At 44.4% G+C, this 23,930-nt stretch overlaps 1 protein-coding gene across 1 annotated transcript in view; it reads right to left on the bottom strand.

Moving 5' to 3' along the window:
* Window positions 1-15,333: 15,333 nt before the first annotated feature.
* The window catches only part of SLC14A2 (solute carrier family 14 member 2), a 61,972-nt gene continuing 53,375 nt past the window's right edge, over window positions 15,334-23,930 (bottom strand). Inside the window, exons 18-19 of the mRNA XM_032245258.1 lie at window positions 19,322-19,371; window positions 15,334-16,398 (exon numbers count right to left, since the gene is read on the bottom strand). Of these exons, the coding sequence (XP_032101149.1) occupies window positions 16,198-16,398; window positions 19,322-19,371 (251 nt within the window). The 3' untranslated portion in view covers window positions 15,334-16,197. The remainder of the gene's footprint in view (window positions 16,399-19,321; window positions 19,372-23,930) is intronic.

The raw sequence follows: 23,930 nt of genomic DNA on the forward strand, positions 1-23,930 counted from the left end.
AAAAAAAAAAAAAAAAAAAAAAAAAAAAAAAAAAAAAAAAAGCTGCTGGCAGCACCTATGAGAGCAGATATGTATACTCCATGGCCCAGTAATTCCTTCTTGGGACTATACACAAAAGAAATGCATACATATAGTTACAAGAAAAGACATGCACTATCAATATTAATACAGCAGGACTCATCATAGCCCCCAAAGGGAAATAATCTGATTGCCATCATCAGTAGACTGGGTAAATAATACTGCAGTTGCACGGCAAGAGAATGGGTGGTCTACACCTCCATGCGATGGTATGGGTGAATCTCACTATGTTGACCAAAAGAAGCCAGACGTGGAAGAGAACAGACTGTATAATTTCATTTACACAAAGTTCAAAAACAGGCTAAGCAGACAGAAGTCTCGCCATTGGTCACCAATGGAAGGGGGCCCTGGGGGACTTCTGGGGTACTGATAATGTTCTGCTGCTTGATCTGATTCTTGCTATGTGGGTGAGTCCATTCATGAAGGTTCATCAAGCTATCTGCTTATGATGTGTGCACATCAATGTAAACCTATCACACCTTAATAAAAATTTTAGAATGAAGATAGGAAGTGGAGCATAGGCAAGTGGGAGTCCATTCTGTGAGAGTCTGAGGTGTCTGGACAGGCAGGTGGACGTATCCAGGGTGTAGCTGGAGATGCGGGATTCTGGTCTGGCTAAGAATCCAGGGCTAGAGACACTGAATTTGGGGATCATTTATACAGAAGTGACAGGGAAGATGACAGCATGGGCATAGGGGAGGAGTTAGAATCAACTAGAAGCAATTGGAGCCAGCTAGAAGCAACTAGAACGAGTTAGCCATTAAAGGCAGGAGGCTGAGGAGTGCCCAGAGCCATTCATCATAGGCATGTTCAGCACCTTCCCCTACTAGGTCCCTGCGCTTGGCTCTGCCAGCCATGATTTCGGTCCTTCATGACTTACGTTTTGATGGGGTGTGGCAGGTGCTTCTTCGTTTCATGTGGCATCATCTTCTTTTTACAAGCTGAGGAAACAGAGGGTTGGTGAGGTGAGCTGTCCAGGGCTGGTGAGGGGTGGAGTGAGGGCACCTATCCAGCTTCGCGCATACTTCAGGGTATGCAGTACCTCTGACCCTGCAGCTCTCAACAGCGGAGGGCAGCAAGGCCCCTAGGCAGGTCAACTGGCCTCACAGAAGGGCCCTGAAGGTCAGCCGAGGGGGTGAAGAGCAACATGCTGCTCTGCACTCCTCCCTGGAGTATAGCACCTCTTGAGATAAAGGAGGAATGTGTTGGAACCCATGTTCACACACAGCAGTGACACAGGCTTGCTTCCTCCCCTGCCTCGTGTGAGCTGCTGGCCTTGTGCTTTTCCTATAAGCACATCAGGCCAGGAGATCCGGGTGCCATTCCAAACCCCTATGTGCTGCTGGGGGCCAGGGTGATGTGTCAGTAACAGAGCCAGTACATTTTCTCTCAGAAAAATCCCAGGGCAGTGGGGACTACCAAACATACCCACATGAAACATCAAGACATCTGCAGAAGAAACGAAGAAAAACTACACATCAAGATGTCACACACATGCACAAAGTCTTCTCAGCCATCACACATGGAGTGGCAGGAAGGGTGAAGTAGCAGGTTGGGGCCAGTGAGAGATGCCCTCCATCAAAGCTCCTCTACCTGTTTCAGGACCCTCCCTCTGTAATGGGGCATGACTCCACCCCTCCATGCTTAACTCTCATTACTTTTCAATGGGATGTTGCATGTGGGTGTCAGTTCCCAGATAGGGGAAGTGCCCGGGGCCAAATTGTCCTTATTCCCATCCTGGGCCTTTGCCTGTGCTGTTCTAGGAAGATGGGCTGGGGAGCCAAATGGGTTGAGATCCTGGTTTGGGGGCTTCTGAGCATTGTAATATGTAGATTTGGGACAAGTCCTGTTACCTCTCTCTTTTCTTTAAAAGGGCGATGGCCCTCTCAGTGGTATCAGTGAGATGGTATACGTGAAGTCCTTAGTGCAGAGACCAGTACAGAGTTGGCAGGCAAGCAATCATAGCTGTTCTCCACCTCACTTCCCTTATCCCTTGCTTGGAATGTCCTTGTGGTTGATGTCATCTTGTTCTCCAAACATCTCCAGTTGTTTTGAAACTGACCCAGTTGCCACATAGATTTTTTTTTTTTTTGGTAAACATAGAAATGAACACTACTTGTCTTAAAAATTGAAACTTATATTTGTTTTATCTGAGTTCTTTTTTTCAGGAAATGACCTTCAGGCCTTTCAAAAAAGTATCAAATAACTGAAACTCTGGACCAGACTGCTGCATCCAGACAATGAGATGCCAAATCCCTCATTCATCATCATTGCTTACTTGCCCCTCCCTAGCTCCTGTTTTCTTACACATTGTTACATTTCTTTTCTGCTATGTAAACCCCTACTTTTAGTCAGTGAGGGAGATGGATTTGAGTCTGAGCTCCCATTTCCTTGGCTGCAGCACCTGATTAAAGCCTTATTCCTTGGCAACACTCATCACTTCGGTCATGGGCTTTCTGTGGGGTGATCAGTAGGACCTAGTCTGAACTGGTGTTTTGGTAACAGTTTCACTCAGTTAGATAATGCACTTGCCTCTCCTGCATCTGGCTCAGCTTCAGGGCTCAGGTGACTTGAGGGCTTGGGCTTTTCTTTGGAATGGATCACAGTGTCTCCAGACCCTTAGAGTGACTTCCTCAGTGGCATTTTCATTTCTGTAACTTCTAAAATGTCTTCAAAAAGCTAGTAACTACTTGCATATTTGAAATTTGATAACTTTTAATAAGCTTAAATAGTTAAAATACATTTTTATGTACAATTGTTGAGGATCTTCTGGATACTGGTAATATTCAGTTTCTTGACCCACATGCTGGTTACATTGGTGAGTTTATGGGAAATTTGTTGATTAAGTGGTACATTTATGATTTGCTCACTTTTCTGGATAGATGTTATATATATATATATATTTTTTTTTTTTTTTTTTTTTTTTTTTTTGAGACGGAGTTTCACTCATGTTACCCAGGCTGGAGTGCAATGGCATGATCTCGGCTCACCGCAACCTCCGCCTCCTGGGTTCAGGCAATTCTCCTGCCTCAGCCTCCTGAGTCGCTGGGATTACAGGCACACGCCACCATGCCCAGCTAATTTTTTGTATTTTTAGTAGAGACGGGGTTTCACCATGTTGACCAGGATGGTCTCGATCTCTTGACCTCGTGATCCACCCGCCTCGGCCTCCCAAAGTACTGGGATTACAGGCTTGAGCCACCGCGCCCGGCCTAGATGTTATATTTTAAGAAAAACATGAAAAACCAAAAAACTTGTTGTAGTCTTTCTGAGCCCAGAGCACATCTTGCCCTGCTGCTCAACCTCATAGTATGTGTGCAATCCTGTAATGGAGTGACTGCTGGCTTGCCCTGAGCTTTGTTTCTCAAAGGAAATTGTTCCAGCTTTTGTTTATTTAGTATGATGTTGGCTGTGAGTTTGTCATAGATGGCTCTTATAATTTTGAGGTGTGTTTCTTCATTGCTTAGTTTATTGAGGGTTTTAAACATGAAAAGATAATGGATTTTATTGAAGGACTTCTGCATCTGTTGAGATGATCATGTGTTTTTTGTTTTTAGTTCTGTTTATGTAGATGGATACATTTATTGATTTGCATATGTTGAACCAACCTTGCATCTCAGGGATAAAGCTTACTTGATTGTGGTGGATTAGCCTTTTGATGTGCCACTGGCTTCAGTTTGCTAGTATTTTGTTGAGTATTTTTGCATCTATGGTCATCAAAGATATTGGTTTGAAGTTCTTTTTGTTGTATCTCTGCCATGTTTTGGTATCAGGATGATGCTGGCCTCATTGAATGAGTTGTGGAGGAGTCCCTTCTCATTTTTTTTTGGAGTAGTTTCAGTAGGAATGGTACCCCCTCTTTTTTTTATGCATCTGATAGAATTCAGCAGTGAATCCCTCTGGTCCTTGGTCTTTTCTGGTTGATAGGCTTATTATGGATTCAATTTCAGAACTTGCTATTGGTATCTTCAGAGATTTAGTTTCTTCCTGGTTCAATTTTAGGAGGTTGCATGTTTCCAGGGATTTATCTATTCTATGTTTTCTAGTTTGTGTGCATAGAAATGTTCACAGTAGTGCTGGAGAGCTTCTTCTTCTTCTTTTTTTTTTTTTCCATTTCTCTGGGATCAATGGTAATCTCCCTTTGTTATTTCTGATTGTGTTTATTTGGATCTTCTCTTTTTTATTCACCTAGTTAGCAGTCTATTAATCTTATTAATTCTTTTAAATAATGAAATCCTGGATTTGTTGACCTTTTTTATGGTTTCTCACATCTCAGTTTACTTCAGTTCAACTCTGATTTTAATTATTTATTGTCTTCTGTAACTTTGGGGTTGGTTTGCTTTTGTTTCTCTAGTTCTTCTACATGTGAATTAGGTTGTTAATTTGAGATCTTTCTAATTTTTGATGTAGGATAGTGCTATAGAACCCCCTCTTAACACTGCTTTAGGTGTGTCCCAGAAATTCTGGTATGTGCTATCTTTGTTCTCAATAGTTTCAAATAATTTCTTGATTTCTGCCTCAATTTCATTGTGTACTTTAAAGTATTTAGGAACAGGTTGTTTAATTTTCTTGTCCTTGTATGGTTTTGAGCAATCATCTCCTCCTCGTCTTCCTCCTCCTCTCTTCTTCTTCTTTCTGCTTCCTTCTCCTTCCTCTCTCCTTCCTCTTCCTCCTCCTCTTCTTCCTTCTTCCTCCTCCTTCTTCTTTATTTCTTTCTGTCTGTCTGTCTTGCTCTGTCACCCAGGCTGGAGTGCAGTGCCATGATCACAGCTCACTGCAACCTCTGCCTACTGGGTTCAAGTGATTCTCCTGCTTCAGCCTCCCAAGTAGCTGAGACTACAGGCATGTGCCACCACACCCAGCTAATTTTTGTATTTTTAGTGGAGACAGGGTTTTACCATGCTGACCAGGCTGGTATTGAACTCCTGACCTTAGATGATCCTCCTGCCTCAGCCTCCCAAAGTGCTGGGATTATACCTGTGAGCCACTACACCTGGCCCTTTAGTATTGATTTCTATTTTATTGCTCTGTGATCTGAGAATGTGTGTGGTATGATTTTGTATTTTTTGCATCTGATAATATTGTTTCATGGTTGGTTGTGTAATTGATTTTAGAGTATTTGCCATGTGCAGATGATAAGAATGTATATTCTGTTTTTGAATGGAGAGTTCTGTAGATGTCTGTTATGCCCATTTGGTCAAGTGTTAAGATCAGGTCCTGAATGATGTCTTTGTTTTCTGCCTTGATGATATGTTAAATACTTTCAGTGGGGTGTTGAAGTCTTTCACTATTATTGTGTAGTTATCTAAGTCTCTTTATAGGTCTCTGAAAACTTGCTTCATGAATCTAGGTGCTCTTGTGTTGAGTGCATACCTATTTAGGATAGGTCTTCTTGTTGAATTGAACCATTTACTATCATGTAATTCGTTCTTTGTCTTTTAAAAATTATTTTTGGTTTTAAGACTATTTTCTCTGAAATTAGCAACCTCTGCTTTTTTTCTGTTTACTGTTTGTTTGGCAGATTTCTCTCCATCCCTTTACTTTGAACTTATGAATGCCATTGCATGTGAGACTGGTCCCTTGAAGACAGCATATATTTGGGTCTTTCTTCTTCATCCAGCTTGCCACTTTATGCCTTTTAACTGGGGCATTTAGCCAGTTTTCATTCAAGATTAATATTGATATGTGTGGATTTGATCCTGGCATTCTGTTGCTAGCTGGTTATTATGCAGACTTGATGTGTGGTTGCTTTGTGGTGTCAATGGTCTATGTACCTAAGTATGTTTTTGTGGTTGTCAGTAATGGCCTTTCCTTAAGGTAGGTCTGGTGGTAATGAATTCCAAGAGCATTTCCCTGTCTAAAAAAGATCTTATTTTTTCCATTGCTTATGAAGTTTAGTTAGACTGCTTATGAAATTCTGGGTTGGAATTTATTTTCTTTAAGAACGCTTAATATAGGCTCCCCAGTCTCTTCTTGCTTGTAGAGTTTCTGCTGAAAGATCCACCGTTAGCCTAATGGGATTCCCTTTGTGGGCGACCTGCCCCTTCCTTCTAGCTGCCTTTATCATTTTGTTTTTTGTTTTGACCTTGAAGAGTCTGATGACTATGTATCTTGGGGATGATCATCTATAGCATCTTGCAAGGGTTATCTGCATTTCCTAAATTTGAATGTTGGCCCCTCTAGTGAGATTGGGGAAGTTTTCGTGGATGATACCCTCAAATGTTTTCCAAGTTGCTTTCTCTCTCTCAATCCAGTAAATTGTAGATTTGGTCTCTTTACATAATCCCATATTTCTCAAAATTTTGCTTATTTTTATTTTTTTTGTGTCCGAGTTTTGTAGAACTAGCCTTCAAACTCTGAGGTTCTTTCCTCAGCTTGGTTGATTCTGCTATTAATATTTGTGATTGTATTATGAAATTCTTGAAGTGAGTTTTTCATGTCCATCAGATAAATTTGGTTCTTTCTCAAAATGCCATTTCATATGTGATCTCCTGTATTGTTTTATTATATTCTTTAGATTCCTTGGATTGGGTTTCAACTTTCTCCTGGATGTCAATCATCTCTCTTCCCATCCATAATCTGAATACTTTTTCTGTCATTTCAGCCATTTCATCCCAGTTAGGGACCATTGCTGGGGAACTTGTGGTCATTTGGAGGTAAAAAGACATTCTGGTGTTTTGAGTTGCCAGAGTTCTTGTGCTGATTCTTCTTCATCTGTGTGAGCTGATGTTCCCTCAGTCTCTGAAGTTGCTATCCTTTCAATGTGTTGTTTTTCTTTTTTTGTTTTCTCTTCTTTGATGCTGTTGGGATTTTGTTACGGTATAAGATAGGTTTAGTTGACTGGGTTTGTTTCTGGAAGATTTTAGGGGCCAAGGCTCAGCTCAACACTCCTGGTGGACTCTAACTCTGGGGAGCTGGTACCGGGACTCCAGCTTTGTTATCTGGCCCTCTGAGATTGGGAACATGCTGCATCAGAGGGACCAAGGTGTTCCTAGTCCACTGGCCACACCCTTCAATGGGTGGTGCTAGACAAAGTTCTTCGTGGTGGTGGCAGCAGGAGCTGTGTTCACTCACGTGTTCTAGCACCTGTGGCAGCACAGCAGGGTGCTTATGACTTGGCAGGGGTGGGGTGCCAGCAGAAGTAGAGCTGCTGCATTCCTATGTGCACTTGTACCTGTGTCCATGCTTACGCTTGCACCAGTGGTGGCAGGGGCAGGGTGCTGGTGGTTACTGGGCTGCTGACTTTCGTGGGCACATTTGCCTCTTATCTCATTTAACCATCAAAAGAACTACAGTAACAGGCTAGTTCCTTGTTAGGTGAGAAATTTGGGCTCAGAGGCATTAAACAAATTTCCAGGCCCCACAGTGAGTTTCTTAGCAGCTGTGCACTCTCTTGTGATCCAATGTCTCTTTGAGAATCAGTGAGGTGAGGAGGGGGCGGGGCGGGGGAGGGGTGACAGGTCTAAGCCTGGAAACTAGATGCCTGCAATAGAATGCAAAAACCTGGAACGCAAAAGGAGGGCAAGGAGCAAATGGAGCCTTCTGTGGCTTTTGGAGGGGCTCTGGCGCCCTCTGCTGACAGTGTGAAGGTTTCATAAGACAAGAAGTGTTCAGTGTGTCCAAGTCCATTGATTATACAGGAGGGATGTGTCCACATGCAAGAGGGCACAGAAGGTGGGCGGTGGAGATGAAGAAGGGAAGGTACAAAGGCACAGAAAGAGCCATCGTGGTCCTAGGTACATGTCAGCCTCTGTCCCCTATCTCTTTGCAGACAACTGGTTTCACTTTCTCTTAAGGAAAAGCATGCTTTTCAAACTTCGACGTACACAGGAATCACCAAGGATCCCGGGGCGGGGGTGCAGTCTGGGCTCCAGCCCCAGTGTTTCTGATTATTAGGTCTGATGGGGCATTAGGGATCTGCACTTTTTAACTACACCCAAGTGATTCTGATTCAGGTGGTTCTTGGACCACACTTTCAAAAAGCAAAACAAAACAAAAACACAGTCCTTAATATTTAACTTTTAAAAAATTGGCACTTCAGAAACAAACGAAAATTGTGGCTTCTACATTCAGTTGCTAGAAAAACCCAGAGAAATTCACAGGTCATGGTATTATTTCTGCTCTGACCTGGTTAAAGATAAAAGCTACAACTCTTCAAAACACACAAACCCCAGCCATCCAGTTGGCCTAACTCTCCAAGATGAAATTAGAACAATCCAATAGCATTCAAGTCAGCAGTCTATTCCTGCAAAAGAGTGATTCCGAAACTTGAGGTGTTTGGAAGTGTACTCGAGATATTAATATGTGGACACACACACACACACACACACACACACACACACACACACACACAGCCTTCTCTGATAAAAGAAGGATGAGTGATTTGTTGAAAGCACACTGGCGTTCAAGTCTCTCAGAAGCCAATGGTGACAAATGATGTTTAACCTTATTTGGCTGAAGGTACCTGGATCTTGTTGGATCATGTCACTTTTTCTTATTTTAAATTTTTTCTTTTGGATATGTATTTATTAAGATCCATGACTGATGAGTTATGGAAATTCTACCTTAGAGTAAGAGGAATGTAAATTAAAGGGTTTTTTTTTTTTTGGATTCTGAAAAAAAATCCCATATGCAAAAAGAATAGTCTTTTCAATAAATAGTACTGGGACAGCTGAATATTCACTTGCAAAAGACTGAGGACTCTACTACTGTATACAAAAATTAACTCAAAGTGGATCAAAGACCTAAATATAAGCACACTAAAGCTATGAAACTTTCAGGGGAAGAGTTTCGTCTCCTCCCTTTCCTGAGCCCTTAACACTCAGACAGTTTCCCTCTGTCCATGGAAGCCATTCAGCACCTTTCATTCTCCTCAGGTAACAGTCTTAGAACCAGGAGTTCAAATAGTAACTGAATCAAACAGCAGGGATATCCTGTGCTCGGTGGTGTGTTTTGGTCTCCAAAGTGTTTTGTCTTATAATTACTTCATCTTAAGTAATTATAAGATGAAGTCTTTGACCTCAGAGTTTCCCACCTTGCTGAGCAAATAAGACCCTCCACGCAGATGACAAGTGATACCAGATACCATAAAATTAAATGTTGAATTCTGTGGTCAATATTAAAGTTTATGTGAAAACTATAGTTTTCTTAAAGAATACAGAAGCTACTAAGACATTCATGAGGGAGGTAAATTGAAGCTTTTGGGGTGTGAAAGGCACAAACCATTTATATGTCCCTCAAGTTATCCCAAATCATATTTCCATTCTTTCCCCCTAGTGTGAACAGTAACAGTGGTTCCCATGAGCTCCTCTCTGGGCCCTTGGGGCCACTGCTGTGATGATGATGAGGGAGGGTGGGCATGGGCCGCAGAGACCACGGACCCAGCCGCAGGTCTGCTACTGCTTTTGGCAGATGGTAGCCACCTGCCTTGACCCCACCCCCTGCAACCCCAGTCCCCATCAGGGACTTTCTAGGACAAGGCCTTACAATTACTGGATTTGCAAACTACACACTGACCCATGGCCACTCATGCAATTATGTCCTGGGCTTCTATGTGAATTTGACTCACATCCCTGTGCTGAGACCCCCTATCTCTACCCACCTCCTTCAGTTCTTCAGACAGCCAGGAGCATCAGCCTTCTTAAGTCACTTGTGATGCACATAAAAATGCAGATACCCTGTCACCTACTGAATTCCAATACCTTGGGGTTTGGGGGAGGTGCTAGAATCTGCATTTTTATTAAACATTACTTGGCTTAGTATATACCTTCTGGAATTCCAGGCTTACAGGGATGTTGAATTAGGGGTCCATCTGTCAGTAAATGTGTATCAAGCATTTACCATGTGCCAGGCCTGGAGATGGGGGCCGTGAAGATACATAATCTGGCCCCTCAGAGGTTATAACATGGTGGGGAAGATGGGTTACTGAACAAGTTGTAGTGTGATGTGTTAGGCAGGAAGCCAAGTCATGGTGGTGCTCCCCGCTCACACACGCTCATGATTGGGTAAAATCCGGCTAAACGTCGATTCAAAGAACACCCGGGGGAGTGTGTAGGGATCAGGAAAAGGCTGGCTGCTGTTTCTGCCTTTCTCCAGCAGGACATTTCACGATCTGATTATGAGTAGGGTCTGTCTGGGTCTTTCATTTGCTCCAGCTGGAAAATCCATAAATATTTTGGTTGCTGGGTGTCTTCCCAGTTTGTTCTAGTCCCTGCGCCATGGAGCCTGGGTGTGCTAGGTCTTCAGAGTGGAGGGTGCCACCTCTCTCTGCATTTCCTTTGTTCCCTGGGGTGCTTGTCAAGTGAGTATCCCACAAGTGAGGCTCTGAGTATATTGGGGTGTCGTGTTGCTGTCTCATGCTGTCATGAGTGAGGAAGGAGTTTGAAAGCAGAGAACTAGCCCAGGGGGACATTCAATGCAGCCATGGGAGAGCAAGCTCTAGTTGCCACCAAGAGCTCTGTGCAGGACCAGCTAAGTAATTCATGGGACGCAGTACAAAATGTAAATATGGGTCCACTTGTTCGAAAGCTATTAAGATTTGAAAGACACTGATGGGAGGACAGATGACAACAGAGAAGGCAATGCCTCTGTTTTGGTGGACATAACTTAGAGGACAAGGACATGCTTTAGCATAACAGTGTCTGTTACTCACTCACTCATTCACTCCACTGGGGAGAGAGGTCCCAGATAGGGGAATGTACAAAACCCACCCCTGTTCACAAGGAGCTCACAGTCTGTTCATGTTGAGAACCTGGGGCTAAGGCCAAGGAGCCAGGGTGGGGCCTGGGAGAACAGGAATTCAGCCCCTGAAGGTGGCTTGTGGCCCAGGAATGGTGGTGGGTGCTCCAGCCACAGCCCAGCGTCCCTGTCCTGCCCTCTAGATTGTCACTTTAATCTTGTGTCCTGAGCTCTCCATCTTGCTGTGTGCTAGGGTCGTTAGAAACTAGCTGGGCATCCATGACTCCTTGGAAGCTTAAAAACAAGAACTGGGCTGGGGGCGGTGGCTCATGCCTATAATCCCAGCACTTTGGGAGGCCGAGGCGGGTGGATCACAATGTCAACATGGTGAAACCCCGTCTCTACTAAAAATACAAAAATTAGCCGGGTGTTTGGCACATGCTGTAGTCCTAGCTACTCGGGAAGCTGAGGTGGAAGAATCACTTGAACCCAGGAGGCAGAAGTTGCGGTGGGCCGAGACTGCACCACTGTGCTCCAGCCTGGCAACAGAGTAAGACTCCATCTCAGGAAAAAAAAAAAAAAAAAAAAAAAAAGGAGAAAACCACCAAGAACTACACACAGATGAGCAGAATAGGATTTATAGGTCTCTAGCGGGGCCAAGAGCACAGCTTACGTTTGTCCAGATCCAGCGGTTAAGAACTGCATGGTTACAGGCCTCCTCTGACCCCAGGGACAGAGACAATCTCTGCTTGACAAAATCATGCTGCCTGGGGTTCCTCTCACTTGAGAGCTCTCTAGAGAATCTTCTCCCTACAGCACTGCCCAGCACCAAGTGCCTCCCCTACCTTCTACTGAGGGGGCCCCCTGGGGAGCTTTGGAAAACACCCAGGCCTGGGTTGCCCCTAAAATTCTGATAGAGCTGGTCTGGGCTGTTGCCTGGACACCAGGGGTTGTAATGCTCTGCCGCCCGACTGGCCCATTTCCCCACCCTGTGACACACCTTGCAACTACTGCTTAGGCTGTGCTGTGAGTGACAGGTGGATTCTAGTGACCCAGACTGACCCCTCAAGAAGGAAGCGCTGAGGAAAGGAGGCAGAGCCACCCCATTCCTGTCCCAGCTCCAGCCCTGGCCCCACCAGGCAGATCGCAGAGGGGCGGAGCCTCACCCCACCACTGAAACTGTTGTTACTTTTGCCCTCTTCATGTTACAGTATCAGCGGGCCGCCAGCACCTGCGCTCTGTGTAGCCCCATGTTCTGCTTTTCTCCACCTCCTTAACCCCTGACGGCGGATGTCTGCCTGCGCAGGATTCCCTGCGTGTCTGTCTCAATGGAGCTGCTTTTCTATGCCCACCACCCACCCGCTGGCTTGCCCTCTTGCAACAGCTGCTGCCATCACCATTTCCTCCAACGTCCACCTCCTGCCCCATTCCAGGGCAAACCTTACTCCATCCTACCTGCTCATAGGGCACACCTGCTGCATCTCACCTGGGGCCACACCTCTGACCTCTAGCCAGCTCTGCCAGTATGGTCGGAGGGGTCCAGACAACCCTCTGCTCCACTTTCCTGGGGCCAAGTCGCTCACTCAGCAGGCTTCTAGGGCCAAAGCGAAACCTTGCTTTTGTGCTCAGCCTACTGAGCCGGATGTTTCTGGTTAGTGGTTTTATTTATCTAGTTTTCTTTGGGGTGCAGGGCTGGCCCCCAACAGTGAGAAAGAGACAAACTTCTCTTTGGAGCATTCTCTGTGCTGTCTGTGCTCCTCCTGCCTCAGTGCCCAGTGCTTCTTACTGCACCCCATACCAGGTCTACTACCCCTTATCCGAACCCGTTTGGGGACTGAGGATGGGGACTGGAGGTTAACGGAGGGCTGAGGAGTGACTCAAATTTGAAACAGTTGGGGTCCAAGAAATAGGCAGCACAGTTGTTTTTCTGCCCCGGTTGCATGTTAGAATCACCCCAGGAGCTTTAACAAAATTACCTGTGCCCAGACCCTTTGCTGGCCTAATTGGCCTGATGTAGGGCCTGGGCATCAGAATCAGAGGATCCTAATCTAGCCAAGAGTAAGGACCTGTGTAATGATCTCTGGACCTGGATCCGGTTGCATTGAGTTTGTTAGAAGCTCAGATTTTTGGTACCACGTAGATCTAGTGAATCTAAATCTCTGAGGTTGAGTCCCAGGGATGTGTGTCTCAATAAGCCTTGCAGACGATTCTCAGATGCACAACCAGTTCTTCTGTTCTTAGAATTGCAACCAGTGCATTACAATATGCAATGAAAGGGAAATAAATGAGTGGAGGCAGCATCCTATTTTTATCTCCTGGCTCTCAAAGTATGGGCCCCCAGACCACAGCATCAATATCTGCAGAGAACTTGTTAGAAAAGGAAATTCTCAGGCCCTGCCTCAGGTCTGCTGACTGACACTCTTGGAATAGGGCCCGCTAACCTGTGTTAAATCAGGTCTCCAGGTGATTCTGATACATGCTCAAGTTTGAGAAATCCTCGTCTACTGTCTATCTACCTGCGCCTCACCTGAGACCGTTATATAGTTTAAGAGTCTGAATCATAAAGGCTCCGTAATGAAAGGATGATTGCAGAAGACCATTTGCAAAAGAGCCTTGACGTTATTTCTCATAAAATGATGGAATGCTGAGGGCTAGATGCCATGCACCACTCTGAAAAGTTCTTCCTCTGAACCCTGCACAAATGTTTTGGGAGAAGCCTACAGGCAGTAAGTTTTGGAGGCAAGTCAGTTGGCCTACTTGGGAGCCTGTGTGTCTAAGTACATTGTTGTGTGCATGAAACAGTTTTCCAATTCCAGCCAATAGGGAGAGTCTATTCTCTCTACTGAGTCTATTCTGTAGAGAAAATAGAAAAGCAGCTCCATTGAGACAGAGGGGTAGGAGGGTGTTTCAGTCAATTAGTCACTATTTCTCAGGGCCATTATGTGCCTTCAATGGGCTACTTCAGTGAAGGAAAAAAAAAAGCTGTACATGTATGCGTGTGCATATGTGTACATATATGTAGCACACACACTGCCCCAACCAGTTAAAAAATTTTCCTGACGATTGAGTTAATCATGTGTTTTAGTCTCCAGCATATCTTCACGGTCCCATACAAGGCCCCCCTCTGGGATATATAGGTGTGTAAGTCCTTTTATTTTTATACCCCAGTCCTTTTTCCCTCTCACATTCCTGTATATCTTTGTGTGTATGCTGGTAAAACATGTGTTGGTGTCTTATGCGCATGCTCAGATTTGTAGAGTTTGCTGATTTCTGTAATGTAAAGACTCCCACCATAGCCGGTTTCAAGCTATCAATGTGATGTCACTGAATGGCATGGGGAGGAATGTGCCCACGTGCACAGTGGGCTCTCAGGAGCCGGTGGAGCCAGCTTAGCTCTCCACCGTTGGTGCTTAATTGAAGTGCTGGGCTGGACTGGCTACTTTGGTATGCAATAGACCTTGTATGTTTTCACAGGTCAAATTCTTCTACCCCATCTATTTCTACTTTGCTTGGGCCAACTCAGCTTGCTTTATAGGCCAGGATATTGAAATACTTTGAACAGCTGAAGGGTTTTATTAGTGGTCAATAACCAGAACAGCATGCACGTGAAGGGTTTCCTGCTCTTAATAAAACCAGGTTATAACACTTTGGTGGAAAATGCATGAAAACTGGTACTTTAATAGTTATCATCACTTGGAAGTTCTGGGGCAACTGAGTGAGCTGTGAGCATAAACAGCCTTCTGGTGAAATTCCTGGATGCTTAATCCTCAGAGAGCACTAATTCCATGGTCATTAAAATACAGCCTGAGACCTTCTTGGCCTTGAGGTGTGATTGCAAACTCAGAGGTAGCCTCTGGAGTGTGACTCGTTTGCCTTTTCTATGTGGAGGATTTGTTTCCATCCTTAACTGCTTCATTTTCCTGGAGAAATCATACAGGCTAGATATGATCTGGAAGAGAAATATGCAGCTCAGTGCTCTTGGGCTGCTAAGGGCAGATTGAGAAAAGGTAAACATAGAAATTAACTTTTTCTAAATGATGGATTTGCTAAAATGTAATTCTTTCCTTAAAGCTATGGTTATAGACGGTCTGTCCCCCCTCTCCTCCCCCATTCCCTCTTGTGTCCTTATTCCCATGACACTAAGCTGGGAGTGCGTGCATGCTGGGGGGTGGTGGGAGGCCCTGCTGTGGCAAAGGGGTTCATTCCGCTCTGTAGAAGGGGCGGGAAGGCCAGGCCACGTGGAGTTCCACAAAGAAGGTTTGTGGCTTAGAAGCTTGAAGCTATAACCAGAGTGACTGAGGAAGAGTTACTGGCCACTCCAGACTGGCTTGTAGTTTGGGGGCACAAAGCTAAAAGACACTGCTCTAAAAAGTGAGGTTGGTTATAAACAATCTGTGCTTCAACTCAAACAGAAAACCATGTCCAAGGTCATTTCTGTATAATTTCTTCCGTAAGCAAATCAAACCCTGTTCTGATGATTTTTAGCCCATCCTTGTGTCTTTTCAGGCACATGCTTGACCATGGAAAGCCCCTCAAGTGAGCAATGTATGAACCTCTAGGTGAGCCCATTTTAAGAAAACCCTGATGCCGTCTTGCAAATTTAAATCATTTACTGAGAGTATGATGATGAATATTACAAAGGGAAATATATTTGTTTATAATATGATTTGAGTGTTGATAAAGATCAGTTTTCATCTGACACTTCCAGACATATTTCTATAATGTAAAGGAAAGCACATTGGCATTTTCAGTGAATTTAGGTTCCTAACCCCAAGTCTGGAGAGAGCCTTCAAATGACCCAAGAATAAACCTTTGTTAACATTTTCCTGTCTCTTCTTGGGCAACCCTTCTGTCCTTTACTTAAAGTAATTACTTGTTGTCATGCTGACTTCATCAGATTGTAGGAGAGAATAATCAACATTTCTGAGGTGGAAAGGACTTTCAAATCCCTCCCTGTCATGAAACGGATTAAGAAAGTGAGGGTGAGAGTGGGGAAGGACTTACTCAACATGGTAGGGTTCATTAGCAGCAGAGCTGGGGCAGAATCAGCCCTCTGGCCTTCCAGGCTAAGGCACGGTTCTTGGTACTGTGCTTTGCTATATTAAAGGACCGAGTTGGGTGACCATGTCACTGACCTCTATCCCTTTCTTTGTGACTTCTCTTTACGGACGAGGCTTGTTTTGTAGAAGAGGGCAAGTTCCCCACAGAGCGAGCTCTTACGGGACAAACTATGGGCATAAAGACTAGACTAATCTTATCTTTGATGAGTGTTGTGCATGTTAGAAAGAGAGGTTCTGGAATAGTGACTACATACATGTTTCTTTGTGCTTGGGGAGAGTGTCACAGAACAGACCAAAAGAAGGATAAGTGGCCCCTTATCCTGGTGACATGGACTGCCGGCTGAAGGCTGAATTTACAGTGATGTGTTTTAGAGAGGGAAACTTAGGAGATGTCGTAAGCCTGGTATTTTGTTATGGTTGATGCCCTTCTGTTTCTCTCCTGTGACAGGTAGTAGATGCGATTGGCCTCTGGGTAGGTGACTTTGTTGAGAGGAATCTTGTAGATGGCGGGGTTGTTGGTTGTCAGGAGCAGGAACGTGAGAGCTGAGAGACAGAAGGGCCAAGTGCAGGGTGGCAATCCAAACTGGGGGGAAAGAACACAGATAAGTCTTGGTCACATTAGGTGCTTGTGCTGGTTTAATCAGCCCTTATCAATCACCTACAGCCCTGGGGACAAAAGGGGCTCCTTTGTGGGCATTGATAAAGATATTTCATTGATGACCAAATAAAATCAGGCCAGTGCTTTTCATCTGCATTGTAACATGAATACACAGTCTTCAAAATGCAGCCACTGGAACCCTAATAGGGGCTAACATGCCCTTCTGTAGAAGTCATCAAAGCATCATATGCCTTTTGTAGAGGGTGTGCTTTGTCAGAAGCTGTGTTTCTGGCCAGGTTAGACTTCTAACTCTAGGAACTATGGCTATCCCGTGTCTTCTCTCATCAGCCCCTGTTGGAGAAGTGTCTTTGGCAGCCATTTGGTAGCTCAAGACTTTTTTTCTTTGATCATAGTTGATTGGACTAGAGATAGGCACCCGACTGAAACACTACTTCCCATAGGCAGGTGAACGTCCCCTTGGCCAGCAGGATCCCTCTCTTGAGAAGCTGAACTAAGAGGCATAGAGTGGTGTCTGCATGGTTCTGGAACTGAAAGAACTGGAGAACAAACCAGTCATGGTGGCCAATGGGGGATGTATGCAGTAGAAGAAACCCACCACAGAGACACAGGGAAAGTGAGCAGAGAGATGGAGAGAGGCAAAGGTGTGGTATCATTGTCCCAGGGAGCTGGAGACAACGCAGCTGCCTCTCTTCTCAAGGGCTCTCCCATCCCTAGCTCTTTTTCTCATGATGACCTGTTTTTATTTCTTGAGATGCTCTAAGGCTTTTTAGCACTCTTCTCCACTCTTTGAGATAGCTTGAATGGATAGTTTGCTCACAATGAGCCTGCAACTTCAGTTACGAGGCAGATCAAATATGCCCCCTCTTGCCAAAACGTCACCTTATTACAAACAGTTAAAACTTAGATACTATTGTGGGAGTAACAATGCCAGTCCTGTGTGTGTCCACAGATGGCACTGTTGGCTGGGTCTTGGGAAACAACAAAGACAGCCTGCTACCAGCGCTGAGGCTGTAAGGGGCGCCCATGAGTGATGAGTTCCATTTCAGCAAGTCTTCTAAGGCCCCTTGGAACTGCACAAGGTGTTTGGGAAGCACCCTCGGAGTCCTACATTGGGAAGGATGTTGGTTTGGAGTTCCACAGACCCAGATCATCTTGTTATGGCCATTTAATCTTTTTGAGACCTCAAGAGTGAAATAGGAATAATAAGGCCTACTCAGAGAGTTGGTGCCTAGTGTATACTAAGTACTCAATACAAATGATCCTAAATATGTTGTTATTATCATCAAGTAGATGGCGGCACTGTTGAAGACATGACACTGTACATACATGTGCCGGTTAGAAAATGAGAGTACAGCTCCTTTATGCTCTTCTGAGGAGGGCTTGGATGGCCCCATAAATATTGTTCAACATTTTTTATATCCTGTTCCTCAATGACATTATGGGATATCCCTTCAACGTGAGTTAACAGCCCATACGTTTTTGTATGCCAGACAGTGGTCAGCACGATGTCTTAAACATAGCGGGCAAATGGGGTAAACTTGGCTTTGTTTTGAAAAGTGTCTAAATTGAGTGGTCTAATCTGTAACTTCTCTGAAAACAGAGGGAAGGGCCAGTCATCACTGTAAACATGTATCATCAGGAATCACAGCTTCCCATTTTGCATTTCTTTCAGTGCGTTGTCAAGGAATTGACAGATTTAGTGGATGAACAATTGAGCGAATGAATGGGTGTAGGAGGAGAGGATAAAGTCTGAAGGGAGCCTCAGAGCCCATATTCCATGCTCTTCTTCCCTCTCAGGATTTCTGATGCTTTGCTATTCAGGCCTCGCTCTAATACACCCCATTGTAGAGGCTCACTACCTTAGGGCTTCATTTATCCAGTATTTATTTCTTGAGCACCTACTATGTGTTGAAGACTGTAACAGATACTAGAGATAAAGATAATATGATAGGCTCCTTGTTCCAAGGGAGAGCACTGGCCAAGGGTGGAAGAAGACCAATGAGTACTAGACTCATCACTAAACTGTACGACATCAGGTGTTTAGCCGAGGTGTGCACAAATGCAGTGAGGCCCAGAAGAAAGATTTAGTTCACTGGGGGAGACAGGATAGTACAGGGAAGGCAAATTCTGCTGCTTAGAAACATTCCTTCCTATGCTAAGTCCAAACCATTCATTTTCACTAAAGGTGGAGGGAGAGATTTAGGCATGTGTGAATAGAATGTCCCTCCCATCCTTATCTGCAGCATCACCTGGACTTCTAGTTACCCATGCGAGGTGTGCCCTTATGCCCTTATCAGAGAAGGGGAGACACCAACTGCAAGTGGGGCCCTGAGCCGTCTGCACTGGGGCGGGGGGCCAGCACGGCTCCTCCTGACCTCACACATCACCCGACACTGGAGCCCAGATGAGGAAGGGGTTTTCAGACTGTGGCTGGTGACCTTAAGCCACAGCTCTGGCTTCACTCAGGCCTGGCTGGGGCTTGACTCCCCTTCTTCTATCAAGGGGAGTCAAGTTGCCATGGGACAAAGATACGTGCTGGCTCACAGGCTAGTTGGATGGATGCACACAAACTGAATAATAAAGATTTAAACATATTTATAGAAGATGATGGAAAGGAGTTTGATTTGTAAGATAATGCTCCTCAGTTGTCCTCTAAGGAGCTCCTGGTCTACTGATGATAGGAATGGATTGGCCCACAGTTGAAATGTAAACTTTTAGGGCCTGGCTTCTTCTGTCTAGCTGGTGCTAAGGTGAATAGTGTGACTTGAAATAAGGGAGATGAATTGGGGAAGGGTTCATAGAGGAGAGAGGTTTTCAGCAGGTTTGGGGAAGCAAGAGGACACCAGAAAAGATGTTGTAGACATCTTCTGAGCCCGTGTTGACTCACCACAGATAACATGTTAGCCAGGGCAGCACTCAGGTAGGCAGCAAACAGTGCTAGAAAAAATAAGAAATAGACCAGTAACTATTTAATAGCACCTCAAGATTAGTCTACATGTTCTCTTCCCATCAATTTTATGCCACAAATGCTATCTCTCAGATTTTTAAAAAATTAGTCATGTTTCTATTGCTTGGCAGCTTTGAAAGTGTTAAATTCCATGCAAATGCCGGCACAGCAAAGACAGCAGATGAACTTGTTAAAAAGGGCCAGAAATTGAGCCGTTATGGTTCTCTTGGGTCCCACCACCTTGCATTCCAGTAAAGGAACATTTAACAGCATAAACCATAAATGAAAATTTTACTATACAGTAAAGGCAAGTGAATCCCAGAACTCCCTACTGGAATATTTCATCACAAGTTATTAACATAATATGAGTTTCTAGGGAGGAGCAGCATTCTGAAAGCTTGAGGAAGACTAGACATGCCCAGTGCCTTGCTGTCTAGGCTCTGCGGAAGGCATGATGAAACTGGCCACTGGAAAGAGCCCAGCGCTGGCAACAGGGGAGAAGCTATTAAAATGTGCTAGAGTAATTGACCTTTGTGTCCAAACCCTTAATTTCTCACTGAGAGCATCCCAGTTGTCCTTAGGATTATATTAACAAGAGCAAACCTTTATTAGAGGGTTACTGTGTGCCCAGCTAGTAGCGATACTACCATAGCTTTTGGCATTCCTGCAGTGTGAGCATTATTAGTCTTCATTTCACACATGAGAGAACTGAAGCTCAGAGAGGTGAAATCATATGACTGTTCGGCCTGTATTTCAGTTGGAGAAGTCCCTAATGTTTCAGAGGTGGAAATTCAAAGCGGAAAGTAGATGAGATTAAAGAATGAATTACATGGCTGGTTGCGGTGGCTCATGCCTGTCATCCCAGCACTTTGGGAGGCCGAGGTGGGAGGATCACTTAAACCCAGGAGTTTGAGAGCAGTCTGGGTAACAAAGCAAGATACCATCTTTACAAAAACCAAAAATATTCGCTGGTTTGGTGGCATGTACCTGTAATCTCAGCTACTTGGGAGGCTGAGGCAGGAGGATGGCTTGAGCCCAGAAGTTTGAGGCTGCAGTGAGCTATAGTAATGCTACTGTGCTGTAGCCTGGGTGACAGAGCAAGACCTTGTCTCAAGAAACAAACAAATGAATAAAAGAGAATTAGTTAATGAGTTATATAAAGTAGAATGTGGGGCTATCGATGGATTTCATGGGTCACACCAAGCAGCTTATTCTCTGAGAGGGAATAGGAGCTCATGCCATCTTTTGTGTTCGCTGAACCCTCATTCATTAACATACATCGTTCAACTAGAGATAATAGAGCTCAGCACTTACTGGACAGTCCCAATGTGTCAGGATTATTCTCTTCATGTTCACAAATGATCGAATTTGATCCTGACAACAGCTATAGAAGTTGGGCACTGTTAGTGTCAGGCATGGAGAGTTCAAGCAACTTGCTCAGGATTACATGGCTAACAAATGGTAGACCAGCCATGTTGTTCTGGGAGTGGGCTCTTAACTAGCCTCTCAGATCTGAGGTTGGAAAGAGGGGGCAAACCAAGCACCACCAAGGCCCCAGAATAGAGGGAAGCCAGATGGTCTGAGCAGGACTCTAGGCTTGCTCTGTGAAGAATGGAAGACTCCAACTCTGTCTGTCTTCCCTGGGACCCAGAGCCAAAGAATTCATTCTCTCTCTTCCACTGATGTTGGCTATTATTTTATCAAATTTGGTGTTGTTACAGCAGGAAAACCCTCTGAAAACCTTGTGTGGGCTCCTGTGTGGCTGTAGGGCTTTCAGAGTAGCGGGGGAGGAGGAAGGATAGAAGGAAGCTTTGCTTCAGGATGTCTGGCCACCTGGCCTGTCCTATCCATCACTGGGCGTGTGATGATGGAAAAGGGCCTGACTGTTCTGGGCTTGGATTTTTGTCACAGGTAGAAAAAGCATTGGCTTCAGGAAACAGTGTGGTGTCCTGCAAAGAGCACTGCCTTTTACAGTCAGGCAGCCCTGACTTCAAGCAATGTATTTCGCTTCCTTTAGACTCATTTCTCCATCTGTGAAGTGAGGTTATTAATATCCACATACTTTACGGGGCTGGAGGGAAGATTAAAAGAGATGACCTGTACCAAATTCATAGCTCTGGCTCTGTGGACACTTCGGATGGGGCAATTCTTTATTGCGGGGGACTGTCCTGTGTATTGTGGTGTGTTTAGCAGCATCTCTGGCCTTTACCCATTCGATGCCCATAGCACTTCCCCCAACCTCAGGTATGACACACAAAAATGTCATGAGACATTGCCAAACGTTCCTGGGGAAGGGGAAAATCACCTTGGTTGAGAACCACCAAGGTAACGTCTGACGTAAGTTAGGCATTTAAGATTTGTTTGTTGAACATGAATATTCCTTAGTAAATAAGCAGAACTTAAAGTTGGTAGCCAGGGATATCCTGTAATGTCTTTTCCCAGCTGGCATCCTTGATGTCCTTGTCCTCTGAGACTCTGGACAGAAGTTACAGCTCCAGGATCTGGATGCAGCCCCCCCCACCCTCCCCCCAGCAAACCAGGCCACCTGCTCTGATCCTATGTGGAGTTCATGGGCCACCGAGAGAGCCTAGAGTGGCAGAGTCTTGACTCTGAATCTTTAAACATTTCAGGACTCCTTGACTTTTCATTTCTATCATTCAGACTTTTTATTTTTAATGGGATAAAGGCCAAACCAATTTAATAATATAAATGACTACTAATTTTAAAGATATCTGAGCATTTAGAATTTTAGTCATTGGGACATTTTTATGGACGGAAGTAACTTAACGCATAGATCTGGTTTCAGGTCATGTAAAAATGCTGGCCTATTAAGAAGTTAGTTAATTTAAGATATTCACTGTGACATTTATTTCCAGTGGGACTGTTCTGCCTAATGAAGGAGCTATCAGTCCCTCCTGCTCGCACTGTCCCGTGGTTGCCTATCAATGGGCCCTACATGCACGTAAGCTTCCAGATTTTCTACATGGCCTCAACTTCCTATTTTCATTAAACCTATTAAAAACAGTTATTTGTGAGACTGAGCGGGCAGATCACTTGAGCCCAGAACCAGCCTGGGCAACATAGTGCAGCCCTGTCTCGACAGCAATATATATATATGCATACAAATTAGCTGGGAATGGTGGTGCATGCCTATAGCACCAGCTACTCAGGAGGCTGAGGTGGGATGATCTCTTGAGCCTGGGAGGTTGAGGCTTCAGCGAGCTGTGATTGTGCCACTGTACTCCAGCCTGGGCAACAGATGAGACCCTGTCTCAAAACAACAACAACAAAATGGCCCCCAAACCCCACTTGTATGTGTTATAGACTGCTTTCCCATTTTTGGTCTATAAGTACATTGCTGGATGCTTCCAGATCTTTCTTTAGCTTGTAGAAGGAGGGTTGACTCTACCTCTGCCCCCGGGCAAGTCCTTTTACCTCCCTAAGCCTCAGGCACCATGGCTACAAAATAGAGCTGGAGTTTTCAGCTTCTTAAAATGATCTAATGTAGTAATATTTAGAAAAGTATTTTGGTGAAAACCAATAAACGTCAGACATTACTACTGTGTAGTATGTCTAGAGGTTCAAGGATCCACCTAAAGAGGCTTAAAATTCCTTCACTTTAGTGTATTCTCATGTTTCTTGAGGTTGTTAGGCCCATTGGCACTTTTGGGAGATGATGTGACTCAGTTTCCTTGAAACCAATGAATGCACCTTGATTCATCAGAGCCTTCTGGAACAGAGAGAGGTGCAATGGTAGGAAAGGGGGTAGAGAGTTTAGAGCATGAGTTCAGACTGAGGAAGACCTAGGTTCATGTCTCAGCCTTGTCTTTTACTATGCAGTTGAGCTGCTTCACCTCTTTGACAAGGCTGGGACTTGAGGAGCTGAGTGAAGCACCTGGCTGCAAAATTTCAGGTGGCCCTCACTCTCAGGGTGGGGGTGGGGTGGGGTATGTCAGTCACAGTCATCACCTGCTTGGCCCTGAGAGTAAGTACCTCCTTACATTTTGCATCCCAGGTGTCTTTCTTGTCTCATCCTAGTCTTGCTCTTTGATGCCACTTTTCCTCTTTGCAAAATGTGAATAGTAATACCAACCTTGAAGAATTAGTGTTAAAGGTAGAGATGAGGTATTTAAATTGCCTACGTTGTGGTGGATGTTAGGTGAATGGCTACCTTCTATTTGGGCAATATGACAGACACTATTTTTTTTTAAGTAACTACAATGTGCTGGCCTTAGGTTGGGGTAGCAAAAAATAATTTTAAGAAAAACGAATGAAATAGAGCAGCTTTACCCTTTGCATCTTGTTTAGAGTTTGCAAAAGAAAATATATCTACAAATTATCTTAAGGAAACAAATATATAGCCATAGCTCATCCAGAGCATCTTCCCTAGCAAAGACTATTTGGAAAATTTTTATTATAAATTTATTAAAAATAATAAGTTTATATAGATAATGTTCACAGAATCTATAGATATACTGAAATAGAACTTCTGTTTTAAATGTCCTCCTGCTCAAAAGGAGTTTTTTTTTTGGTTTCCACTCATATAACA

This window comes from Sapajus apella, unplaced genomic scaffold (genome assembly GCF_009761245.1).
Source record: "Sapajus apella isolate SASKATOON/1434 unplaced genomic scaffold, GSC_monkey_1.0 scaffold57, whole genome shotgun sequence".
NCBI lineage: Eukaryota > Metazoa > Chordata > Mammalia > Primates > Cebidae > Sapajus > Sapajus apella.